The sequence below is a fragment of the Pagrus major genome, chromosome 2 (genome assembly GCF_040436345.1).
Source record: "Pagrus major chromosome 2, Pma_NU_1.0".
NCBI classification, from domain to species: Eukaryota; Metazoa; Chordata; class Actinopteri; order Spariformes; family Sparidae; genus Pagrus; species Pagrus major.
Genome location: NC_133216.1, coordinates 8,453,772 through 8,466,081, shown reverse-complemented (window position 1 = coordinate 8,466,081; position 12,310 = coordinate 8,453,772). Strand labels below are relative to the sequence as shown.

The following is a 12,310-nucleotide window of genomic DNA, read 5'->3' as shown; positions in this document are numbered from 1 at the left end:
GAGAGTGATGATTGTTATATATGTCAACCATATACTTTATAAATATATCATGTGAAACACTACAATGTAATTATCTTGTTTTTGCTGTTCTCTGTCTGCTTTATAACTATAATCCGGTTTTAACAGGATTTAACAAAGAGATATCGAGCTGAAGCTGGAGTGTGCCACATTGTAAAGGCTGTAAGGAGAGGCTAGAGACTCTCATGGTGACTAATAATACCACATATTCAATAGTAGGGGCAGTAGCATGTGACAGTGGAGATTAGAAGGCTGTTAGCTCAACATTTTAGGCATGAGAAAGGGGAAGATGAGACATGAGTTCAGACACAGCGAGGCCGGCGATAGCGATGTGCAGGGGTGAGCTGTCAGAGAGCGTAGCCCTGATATAATGGACAAATTTCAGCATATCTGGTTAAAAACATCACAGGGCTTACCTGTTGTGATGACATTAGAGAGCAGTGTGAATTTCATAGACATGTGAGCTTATTTTACCATTAAACATAGAGGGAGCAGTGTCTGACAATCACATTTTCAGCGGTCAGGAAGTGTTCTCCCTGATATAATGGACACATTTTAGCATAGCTGGCTCAAAACAGGGCTTACCTGTTGTGATGACATTAGAGAGCAGTGAGGAAATTCATCATCTTTATTTAACATCTAAACACAAACACACAGTTAAAAACTGGACAAGCCTGGGGACATAATGGCAGGATCTTACACCTGATCTTGACTCGGGGATTTGAACCGGCAACATTCAGGCTACTAGTCAACTTCTGGTTGACCAACCGCCCAAGTTGCCACGTAATATTTCTAAGAGCCCACACTAAAAAAGCGGGTGAAAACCAGCACTGAAACACAATCATGTTTAGGCAAGCAAATTAAAGTGTAACAAAATATTTTGCCCAGTCCATCAAGGAGACTATCACTGTTCTATCTGAATATTGTTGAGCCACCGGTCACAGAAATCATACCTATGGAGCTCTTGAAAACCTGCAGTACATCATCCCCTGAACACTGCACCTCCTCCTCATACTGGGAAATATGAGGGCATGCAATTAAATGTTTGTAATAATAATTACAGGAATAACTCAGGGGAGGTTATACACACCACATGTATTTTTTTTTTTTTGATTACACTAACTATTAGCACTTGGCCCTCCCCTATAACCTAATTACTCACACAGTTTCCAAAGCAGTGGGACCTCTGAATTATTCAGAAAAGCTCAGTGAATATAAGCACCTCTAAGAGAGAGAAAGCCAGAAATATTCTGGGTGGGAAGCATCGTAATTATAGCTCACAACTTCCCACAAAGTCATGTGCTCCAGTTCCACCCAGGCTGGAGGAAAACAATGTGATGTCGAAGTGAAAAAATCCATCTTAGAACACTGAAATCTGATGTTAATTACACTGTGATTCTTACAGTTCGAGGCAGATTATCAATATTTATGGACATGAACAACTCTCCGAAGGCTACAGAGCCGAGGCTTTCATCACACAAAACATGTAGCTGTGTCAGTGACAGTGAACTGCAGACACTCTGCTTCTTTTGCCAGCAGTCATGAAGCAGAAAATGTGACTGTGTCTCTGTGAGATCAAGTAACCGTCACTGTCCACAAATCTGCTCTTTCATTTACTGTCTGGAGAAACATTCAGGGTGACGCTGTCTTGGTTTTTTCTTGTTTCTAGCTGTGAGAGAGACTTGTTCATAGTCACAAGTCTGGACTGATCTGTCAAAGTGCGTTTGAATGAATGCTGCATTCACAGGATGTCAGAAATACTGTAGCTGCAACTGCACATGAGCTGTGATGTTGCAAAAATGTGCCAGTTATGGTCCAGAATTAGACCATGTTTTCATTTTCTTAAACTTTAATTGCTGCATGTTGTCCTGCTGTATTCAATAAATTACAGTCAGTAAAGCATTCTTATTCACCTTCCTTTTGACCATTTAAGGGTGAAAAGGGGACTGAGTCCTGAAACCCAGAAATAAGTTCACATTTTTACACTTCCTGTTCCCTTGTCTCAAAGTCAGTGGGTTTTTTGAAGAGGTTTTCGGTTAGATGAGTGAAATAAGATCTGTTATTCAGGCACGTTTAGTTTTTTTTTATGACATAAAATACATCAGTTAATACCCCACTTGTGAATTTTTAAGCTTTTACGCATTTTAAACAGGTGATTGCTAACAAGTGGCTAAAAGTCGTTTCCCACCAGTGCGATGCAAAAAGATTTGGTCATTTAGGTTTCGTGAATGAGACCCCACATTTGATGCTAATGCTAGCTGTTGTGGCTGAGACCTGATTCATAAGGTTTTCTCCCATTTTGACACGGACATCAACTGAAACAATGTATTTCATTGGTCAAACAGACATTTTCACAGGCGGAAGATTAGTTTTACGAAATTTCTGTGCACATTTTTCAGCCGAAAAAATTGGTGCTTGGTGTGAAAAGGCCTTAAATGAGACCACAGAGGCTGTCGGGGACATTAAATGTCAGGGAGGCAACCGCCATTCCGACATACCACCATTCCGACATTAGGTCCAAATTGTCGGAATGGCAACACTTAAACCTTTAATTAAACGTCCCATCATTCCGACATTTTTTGCCTCCTAAGGTCGGAATGGTGGTATTTATTTCTTTTTTAAATGTGTTGCCATTCCAACAAATCTTTTAAAAGGGTTAGGGTTACAGGTTGCGGGTTTGGGTTAGCCTTGTCGGAATGCCGGGACGAAACTTTGTCGGAATGGCGGGACGTTCACATGTCGGAATAGTACAATGTCGGAATGGCGGTATGTCGTAATGGCGGTCTGTTGGAATGGCAGCATGTAACCAAAATGTCATCAGGCTGAACATGGAAACTCATCTAGTCGCTAGTCTGACTTTACAGATGGACTTAAGTTGCAAACTATTCTACCTCTAACTTTCCAACTTGCAGATTGAGCTGTGTTTATAGTACAGTGTAGTAGAAAGCTAAGTAGTGGTGATGATGAAGTCATGCAGCCGTGTTGTAGTTTGTTTATAGCCTAACGTTAGCTTTATACTTCTGGCAATTACATTTACGCTTCAAAAATCAAAAAAGCGGTGTTGATTTGTGAAGATTATCTCACTGAACAAAACGTGTAAGTTTCATAAACTTTGCCCCACGTGCCCCCACGTCATCCCTTCAGTGCTCACTGTACAAATGAAAGAAATGATGGTGTATATATGACAGACAACGTGCACGATTTAAGTATAAAAAATAACTTATATTTCCTTCACTGAGTTATGAAATAAGAATTTAATGGACTGGTTTTCTGTGAGCAGTAGAACTTAATGATCCTGTAGAAATGAGGTGTCAAAGTTTAACCACCTCTGGCCTGATTTTGCTTTTAAATGACGGAGAACGAATGTTAATTTTCATGCCTTAGCAGAATATCTTTGCATAGGTCAGGTAGCAGAAAACACACAGGTGCAACTTAAACCACAAATGAGGCTAAATTTAGGTGTATCACTGAGCTAGCATGCAAAATAGCCCAGCAACACCTGAATGCAATGCAGCCATTATTAATACCAATTACTGGTGCACTAATGCAAGCAGCTGTTGTTCTGGGATCACACGTATCCCAACATTAACATATTCTCCAGAGAACAAAATAATGCAATTATGCAACTTGTAACTAAGTAACTGAGTGTATTCACAGGCCCAGTACACCTACACAGATGTTTTCAGTTATTGTGGGAATAAAGGCTGAGAATAAATGATGTAACCAGTCTAATAAGATGATAAATGTGTAGGCTGTCTAACTCTAACAAGTTCCACTGAACTCAAAGCAAAGAGAGACCGATGTCAGCGTACACACCTACACAGTCCAGCGAAGAGGTCTAAGAAACCTGTGTGGGTGTATCGTGGATGTTACAGGGGATTTAATGAATAATTTGAATAAGACTTCCAAAAAGAACTGTATAAAAATATGTGGGTCTTTAAAATCAACAAAAAAGGAGAGTCAGGGGAAAGGAGTTTTGATAGATTGTTCCCTGTGGCTTCTCCAATTGCAAGTGTAGCATCCAACTGAGTTCGTTTCTAAATTGAAGACACCGAGGTTAAATCATTAAAACTGTTCAGGGACAACCACTGGTGTGTTCTGACTGGATTTTTTCTAGACAGACATTTTGATTTAATGTTTTGAAAAAGAAAAAAAAGCATGAATAAATGCAACTAGTTACACCTGTGACAGATGTCTGGTATGTCAGGGCTTAAAGTAACAAATGCACATGGTGTTTCTGAGGCTGATTCTAGGATTTATTTATATCTATTAAATGAAATGAATGAAATGTGAAGAAAACGGTACAATTATATGAACATTTCAGAGACTCTTCGGTGGCAAGTCAAGAAAGATTTAGGGTGTGGAGTCTTAGGGAATTTTGATTTCTGACTAGAACTTGAAAAAATAATCAATTATTCAATTAGTTCTTAATCAATTTTTATGGTTTTAAGTTATTTTTCAGCGATAAAGGCCAAACATGGCTGGTTCCAGCTTCTTTGCTCTGTTTTATATCATTATAAATTGAATAGGCTCTATTTGGGTATATCTGTATGGAGGCTGAGAACGCCCATGCCTAATGCCCAGTTAAAGGCACAGTACACTCAAAAATGAACTACACCTCCTACACAACTGGAGTACATGGGGACTTGTTTTAAAACGTAAAAAAAAAACACCCAAAAAATACATAAAAACACAAAATGGCTCCTTACTCCCTGTCGAAGTCTCGAGATTGACCCCCAAGATCAGAAATTGATTTCAAAAGACGTCATTTACATCCTCAGGGCGCGGTCGAGATTTTGCACCCACTTCAGACGAGGTGCGCGCTAATGTTTTTTAGCTTAGCAGCAACTGTGAAGATTTTGTCTTAAAAGAAAGGTGTAAATACATCTTTTCAAATCAATTTTGGATCTTGCTTCTAGAGCATCAGATTACGCTGGACAAGCTGCACAAAGCAGCTGTATTTTATTTATTTTTTCTTCAGTTGCGTTTTACATTTTAAAACAAGTCCCCATCTACTTCAGTTGTTTCTGAGAATTCTGCAGCACTGTTTTGCTGTGAAGCTCCAGAAATGTTAAGTGGACAACGAAACTTTGCTTGACTTTTGCATCAGCAAGGTGGGTGAGTAGATAATGACTGAATGTTCATTTTTGGGTGAACTCTTCCTTTAAGAATCTCTCAACTATAGAGCCACAGCTTGATTTTTTTTAAATAAAGTGCAAATAACTGAATAAATAAATAAATCTGTCCATTTTTTCATTATTTTCTCCAAAAAATTAAAGTAAAGGACTGTCACCAGAGCACTTGAAGGCAGCAGCAGCAGCAGCAGCAGCAGCAGCCTCCCTCTGGCCTGCCTGTCTGCCTGTAGGCTGGGCTCAGTGAACTCATCCCGCCAGCAGAGCGCGTCCCTGCGCCTCGGACAGAAAATGGGGAAGCCTCCTACCCGAGCACAAACCCACTCCCCGTTTTTTCTCTGAGAAACTGTGAAAAGGAAAAGCCCTGTTGTTTTTTTCTAACACTGTCAGAAAGCCCATGCACTGCGAGCTTTCTCCACCGCCTCCGCTGCTCACAGGACTCTCCCAGGATGCTGTCGAACAACCCTCACATCGGGCACAAAGTGGCAGGCTGTTGGATTTTCCTCTCCCTCTGTAAGTACTCACTTTACTTTCTAATCTTCTCGTCGGGGGGGGGGCTCGGACCGGGCCAGCTGTGAGGGGACGTAACGATCCTCCACAGTAAACAGTTTGTGCTGCGTTCAAAGGTGAAGCTTGTGTTTGGAGAGAAGCGACAGTTGTGGCGCTGAACTCGGTGTTTGCAGCGTTCAGGGGAGACGAGCTGCGAGTGTTATTTCCAGAAGTGTTGGAGAAGTGCGGAGCCATGATTCAACCTCAACTTCCTGAGGAGTTGGAGGGCGATTTTTTTTTTCTTTTCCTTTTTTTTTCTGGTTGCCATGTGGGTTTATGCAGACTAACAGCTGCAAGTTTTACACGAGAGTTAATCGCAGGGAAAAAGGGGTTTGAATCAGCTCTCCTTTGGCATTCCTGCTGAAATCTGTTCCGCGCTGCGTTAAGTAGCTTCTTCCTGACACATCGACGTTGCACTGGTGGGAGTCAAGGAAGCCCGAGGATGAATGCACCTCAGGCTACAGCTACTGTAAGCTTCAACCAAGTCAGAATTCCCTCTGTTGCTCTGGGATGTGCTCAACACAAGTAGAGGATCACACCACAGACATGCAGAGATGTTATTCCTCTTCTTGTTGGCATAGGAAGAGGAAAAATCATATCCAGTCTTAACAGTGTCATGTACTTTTAATTTTTTAAAAATCAGTTAAGTTTGCTGATGAAAAGTGACATTTTTACTTCCTGGGGTGGACTTGATTGGTTAATTAGACCAACACTCAATGGCTTAAATATCAGATATGTCAGGTGAAGCACCAGGAGCCTGCAGCTGTGCATACAGTACGTCCATGCATATGATCTGCACATACAGAGTGTATTCAGTGATGTGTCACGTCCATTGGGTGGGGTGCAGCACACAATATGTGGCTGCAGCTGTGGAGAGAATTACAGTGAGTGGCCAATATTGCATCGGCTCAGTGTGCCATGTGGACGTCCTCCTGCACAGGATGAGATAAACGCTGAGCGCAGGAGAAAATTGTCACAATTTATGAAAAAAAAAAGAAAAAAAAAGGCCAGAATACACAGATGGATCTGCAAATATTTCAGTACTGCAGGACAGAAAGGGCAAAGACAAGGAGCTGGGTCGTGTTTATGACCACAGACCGAGCACAGGTTACAGGCTAACAGAGTATCTATGAATCTTAATGCTGCAAGAAATTGCCTCCGGTCACACTGATTTATTATTAATTGGATTCGACCTAGGGTGATCAGTTTTTAACCTGCAGTTCTCTGCTTGCTTTATACCTCACCATGCTTGTGTCATGTAATAAAAAATCTTTTTATCCGACAGACTTTCATTTCTAAATTCTCTCAAAAAGCAAGAAAACTTGTCATGTATCGTTTAAAGATCACCCCCCCTCTCTCTCACAATTTCTGGTTTGGGATCAAAAAAATTCAGTCTTGTCTCAGTTTGATCCTTGGTGAAATTCATTCTAGCTCTCCTGGAAAAAAAACATATACCTCAGAGCTACTACACAAGCTCACGGAAACGTCAAAAATACATCACAGCCCGGGCAGTATGTGGAGCCAGGGTCACTGCTGCAATCCACCGCTACGTGCACAGAGTACCGCTTATTTGGCAGCGAGTCAAGCACGTTTAGTTCGGGCATCAGACTCTGACAAGGCTGCTTGTCTGCTCTCCCTGTATGTAATATTCATGGACCCAACATCAAGGCGCAGCTGAGCTCTGGAGGGTGTCCAGTTCGGTGACATTAGGGTGCCACCTCTGCTGTTTTTTCAATGATTTCATCCATCAACGGACTCTCATCACTGATGTGCACCGGAGTGGTTTTGCAGCTGAAGGTGATGCTGTTGGGATGAGCGGCTGCACCTCCAAGTCCAAGTCTGAGGCTTTCGAGTCCACATGGGCTGCATCACAAGTGTGGAGCGATATCGGTCGCTCCGCAAAGCCTCCATTTGATTGATTATAAATGGATACAATAGTGATATACAATATTTGGGGTAGAAAGTGTATTGTGCAGAAACTGTGGATTAGATTTTCAAACAGAAAAAAGCACTGACATGCTGTTATTATGAGAGTGGCGAAACACTAAAAAAAGGCATATTTGCTGCTGTTGGAGATCTTCTCTGCTACCGAGAAATCTCAAAAGTTATTGCTGCTTTGTGGTTTGAGCTTTCTAAAAGTTACAGATAATCATTTTCTCTCCAAAATACAAGAAACGTTTGCTTTCCCTGTCTGCACACCCAAGAGACGCCTCAGCTCAGGTGTCCTGGGGTTTAACTCGGAAGCCACAGTCAAGAGGATGTTGAGATTGATAAGCTCAGCCGAAACCTCTCAAACAGCTGTCTTTGTTCTGACCATCAGCTGTGGTCACACGTTTTGGCTGTTGACTGAGGGAATGAAATCGCAAACAGGAGCTGCCACGTTGAGTTTTCTCCGCAGGCTGGATGGCCTCACTGTGGTTGAGAGCCTGAGGAGGTCTGTGTGAGAGCTCTTAGTGAGGCTCCCGCATATTGAGAGGAGCCAGATTAAGTGGATCAGGCACCTGGTAAAGATGCCATCCAGAGAGGCCAAACTCTTTGTGATCTAGGATGTGCTGAAGAGATTAGTGTGTATCTCTGACTGGTCCGGGAGTGCTTGAGGATCCTGCTGGGAGAACTGAAAGGAGCCCTGAATGAGCAGCTATCGGTGAAGGGATGAGCGGATGGATGGAGGTTGTAGTCTAATGAATTATGATCGGAAAACTTGAATTTAATTTCAGTAAAAAAAAGTTTAGTGGTTCAAGGATGCAACATTGACTTCCCTGTATCCCTCCCTTTAAGTCAGTGTGGACAGTGCTGCAAATCGTGGTTTTATTCGAATCAGCGAAAAGTCATTCAGTCTATGAAATGTCAGAAAATTGTGAGAACTAAATTAACCCCAAAAACCCAAGGTAACATCCTAAAGCTATGTTTTTTGTCAGCAGTCCAGAATTCAAGGATATTCGGTGTATTGTCAGGTAAGATAAGAAAAAACATCAAATCTTCACATTAAAAGAGTGTGAAGAATGTTAAAAGAACTCAAACAAGCTCTGACATTCACATTTAAAGTGAAACTCTCGCCAAAATGCAACCTAGGCTTTTTTTGTGAAGGAACCCGAGTCAAACCTTTGTGTAAAAGCATAATTACGACGAAAAAGCCACTTTTAAGATTCACCGTATTTTCGTTTTCGGGTCAATTTCATTTTTGCTAGGGGCAACATTACGGTAGCATCAGGAGAAGCGTTGATCCCAGAGTGCGACGCTTTAGGAGCTTTCCACCTTTACTCTCCTCCATGTTACGTCGCACTCAGGGATCGACGCTTCTCGACTGGCAGGACGGCTACGAGCAAAGTTTCATGTTGTGTTGAGTCTTCTTAGTGTTTTAAAAATAGTGATTTTGATGCTACTGTAATGTTGCCCCCTAGTTGACATTTTACCAGGTGGAGCCACCTTAACAAAACTGTAAATGTAAATTACAAAACAAAAATGTACATAATAAGTGAGTATTCAGTCACTGACAGTAACTGAGTAAGTACTGTGCAACGCTGGGTATCAAACTTTCATACTACACCGACCGAATGGCTTCAATACTATCGAGTATCGAAAAATGTCTTATCATTCGATACCTAATTTCAATACATAAGGAGTTAATCTCATCAGCGTCAGTGAGCCAGTAAGCATGCAGCATGCCTGTTGTGCCAAGACCTAATAGTGCTGATGATTGCAGGATGCAGGAAGAACACTCTGTTATGCCCAGAGTCAGGGCTCACCACATGTATGTGTAATGTAATCTTTTGATGATATGGATTTCATGAAATTGAGATAGAAAAATGTGTTGCTCAGGAACTGTTATGGAAGTCAAGGTTACACCCAGCCCTCGCAGTGTGTCTGCTGAGCTGAATGTTTTATAATTTGTGCAGTCGGTTTAAAGAAGAAGACGGTTTATACGCACATTTGAAATATATTGTTGATCAATTAACCAATTCTTCTGGTACTTCAGGCACCAAACACCATGTTTGCTAACCTAATTCATGGTCATATTAACTTATCGCTTACAGTGTAATAATATTTTTCTTAATATGATTGTGCACATTAACCACCCCGAGTTAAAACCAGGATGTTAACTGTATTCAAATCAAAAGATATTCTTTCGAGACAGAGCTCCAACCAGAAGCTCTGACTGGGGAAGAAGTTGCCAGTGTGGGTCCTAGATGGCTGCTGGCGCTGCTCGAGTGTGAAAAAAAAGTTTAAATTCAATATGACACAATGCCAGATGAAGCCTGTGCTTCCTGCATGCCGAACAGTTCGCAGAGCAGTTTTCATAAACCACAAATCAGATGCATTATTACAACTGTATGTGCAGCGCAAACTGTGTGCCATCTGTGCCAGTTCTTTGAGGAGCCACTTTCATTATAATAGTGTTTACTGCTTCTGTCCACACAATGTGTTTTTTTTTCCATTATAGAAAGAAACAGAAGCATTTTGTAATGAAAAATGACTTCAAGCTGCCTTAAGTGTTTTTTGATTAGTGACCAGAGAGTGGAATCTGAAGTCACAATAACAAACCTTGATGTACAATATCATCTCATCGTCTTCTTCAACACAAAGCTTATTTTGAAGGGAGAGTGATTAAACTCACAGAAAGAAGCAAATAGACATAGGTTTGTCCGAGGCGCGACACAAATTGAGGTCAAGATCGGTCTGCATGAGTCTAAGATGTTTCTGATGGAGCTGTGTGACTCTACTTCTCGAATGCACAGAGAGAGGAGTAAAACTAAGAGGGGGGTAGAGGACACCCATCACCTGCTTGAAGGGTGTACTTGCTACTCATCCAGCCACCACCCCGACCTCCACAGTCAACCCAATCACCAGAACAAATGTCAGCTAAGTACGTTTTCCCAAAGTTAAAACTGAACGTTTCTTTGTGTTGCAACTTCGCGTTTCAGGTTGAATTTTCTGTTTCTCTCGTCACAATGCTGTACTAAAACCCACTTGGTTAGGGTCAGGAAAGCATCATGGTTCAGCTTAAAAACATCCATTTTGGTTGTCATGATCAGTCCAACTTCCTGCTCGCTAGTTTTGGTCACCACAAAAAATGGAAAATATCCCCAGGTCTCCTTCAAAATAATACATGCTTTAGACACAACAAAAACAGATCGATATATCCCCAGGCGTCCTTAAAAATATCCACTGGTGTGACTTGAATTGCGGTCAGCTGTTCGGCTGCCTTGTTGGCACAAAATGTCTCTATAAAAGTGTCATATTTAATGTTTATTACAGTCATTGTGCTGTTCTGCCTGTAGCCAAGAAAAGAGAAGTTGTCTGTCATCATGTTGAGCTTTGTTATATTTATCCTTTAATAAAAATCAAAAGTTTAAAGCCCTCAATGTTGTGTCAGTTTTTCCCCGTGGCATCCATAACTGTTAGTGATGGGTGTTGACCACACTAATCTGCAGACACACTGACTGTGCTAGCAGCTAACCTTTTGTGCAGTTGGTACATGTTGGGTGCTGTGAATGTTGGACTGTAAAAAGCTCATCAAATTTGCATGAGTAAAGCAAATTAACTCTGTGTTAAATTTTAACAAACCTTAATGGCAGGAACACAGCAACATGAGAATCCCATTTGAGTCCATTTTGTCACCTCAAGTAGAATTTAAGTCCACTATCCACTGGCCTTTTATCTCTCATTTTCCCGCTCCAGAGGAAAAGTATGAGTCTATGTGGCTTGCTGAATGTTCGACTGTCCTCACCAGCCACTCTACGGCATTGTTGTGCCATGCAGATGGCGTTCTCTTTTGAACTCGAGTGCTGGGAGCTGCTGTATGGTTTGAGAAGGGCTTGGTAAGAGGTGAATCCAGGTTTAATGGTCCTCAGCTTGTGGATGTTTGTGCACTGGTCTCAGAAGAGTTTGTGGATAGCAGCCCCTCCGTAAATATCAGCACTGCGAAGCTAACGTGATTTTAGATCTTATTGCCTCGGCCAGATTGAATAACTTTGTTTTTTGGGACCGCTGCAGCTGCGGCAGCCACTCTTCAGCCTCTTTTGAAGCCTTTAGTTGTCTCGTTTCGCTTTGAACCATCACACATGGACGCAGTGATTATCAGAGCTCTTTTAAAGCTGACACTGACTGCTAATTAGCATTCAAGTTAATATAATACACCTGCGTAGCTGCCTTTCCTAATGTGATTTACTTCAAAGTACTTTCATGTGGTCTCGATTTATTTCTGCTCCCTCTGTGCCCATTAAATCCTGAATGAAGTGGGAAGTTAAGTAAGACACCAACCAACAGTGGAACAAGCAAATTGTTGCTTGATTACTATGAATTCATCAGGATTTTCATATTTAAGACAAGAAGTTTCCCTTGAGGAAATGTTGGAAGAAGTATTCAGGTCCTTTGCTTTTTGATCTTATGCTTGCTCGTGCTTATTTTTGTGGATTACATGACTTTTGTGTTTGCTTGTATTGAGGTGAGATTCCTTCTATAAGCTCCTATAGGAAATTTTTACATCTCACATGCACAGTCTGCTTCTTTGTCTTTTGCTATTGTGTTACAGCGTCTTTGTTTGACCTTGCAAAAGAAATAAATTAATAAAACACTTAATTAAACTGAGGGATCATGAGATGATTAATGGC

At 41.4% G+C, this 12,310-nt stretch overlaps 1 protein-coding gene across 2 annotated transcripts in view; it reads left to right on the top strand.

The window, feature by feature from the left end:
- Positions 1-5,490: 5,490 nt before the first annotated feature.
- Positions 5,491-12,310, top strand: part of b3glcta (beta 3-glucosyltransferase a) — a 70,334-nt gene continuing 63,514 nt past the window's right edge. The window contains exon 1 of one of the 2 annotated variants that reach the window (XM_073493793.1): positions 5,491-5,663. In XM_073493793.1, coding sequence (XP_073349894.1) covers positions 5,600-5,663 — 64 coding nt within the window. In that variant the 5' untranslated portion in view covers positions 5,491-5,599. The remainder of the gene's footprint in view (positions 5,664-12,310) is intronic. The other variant, XM_073493785.1, reaches the window with a different exon arrangement.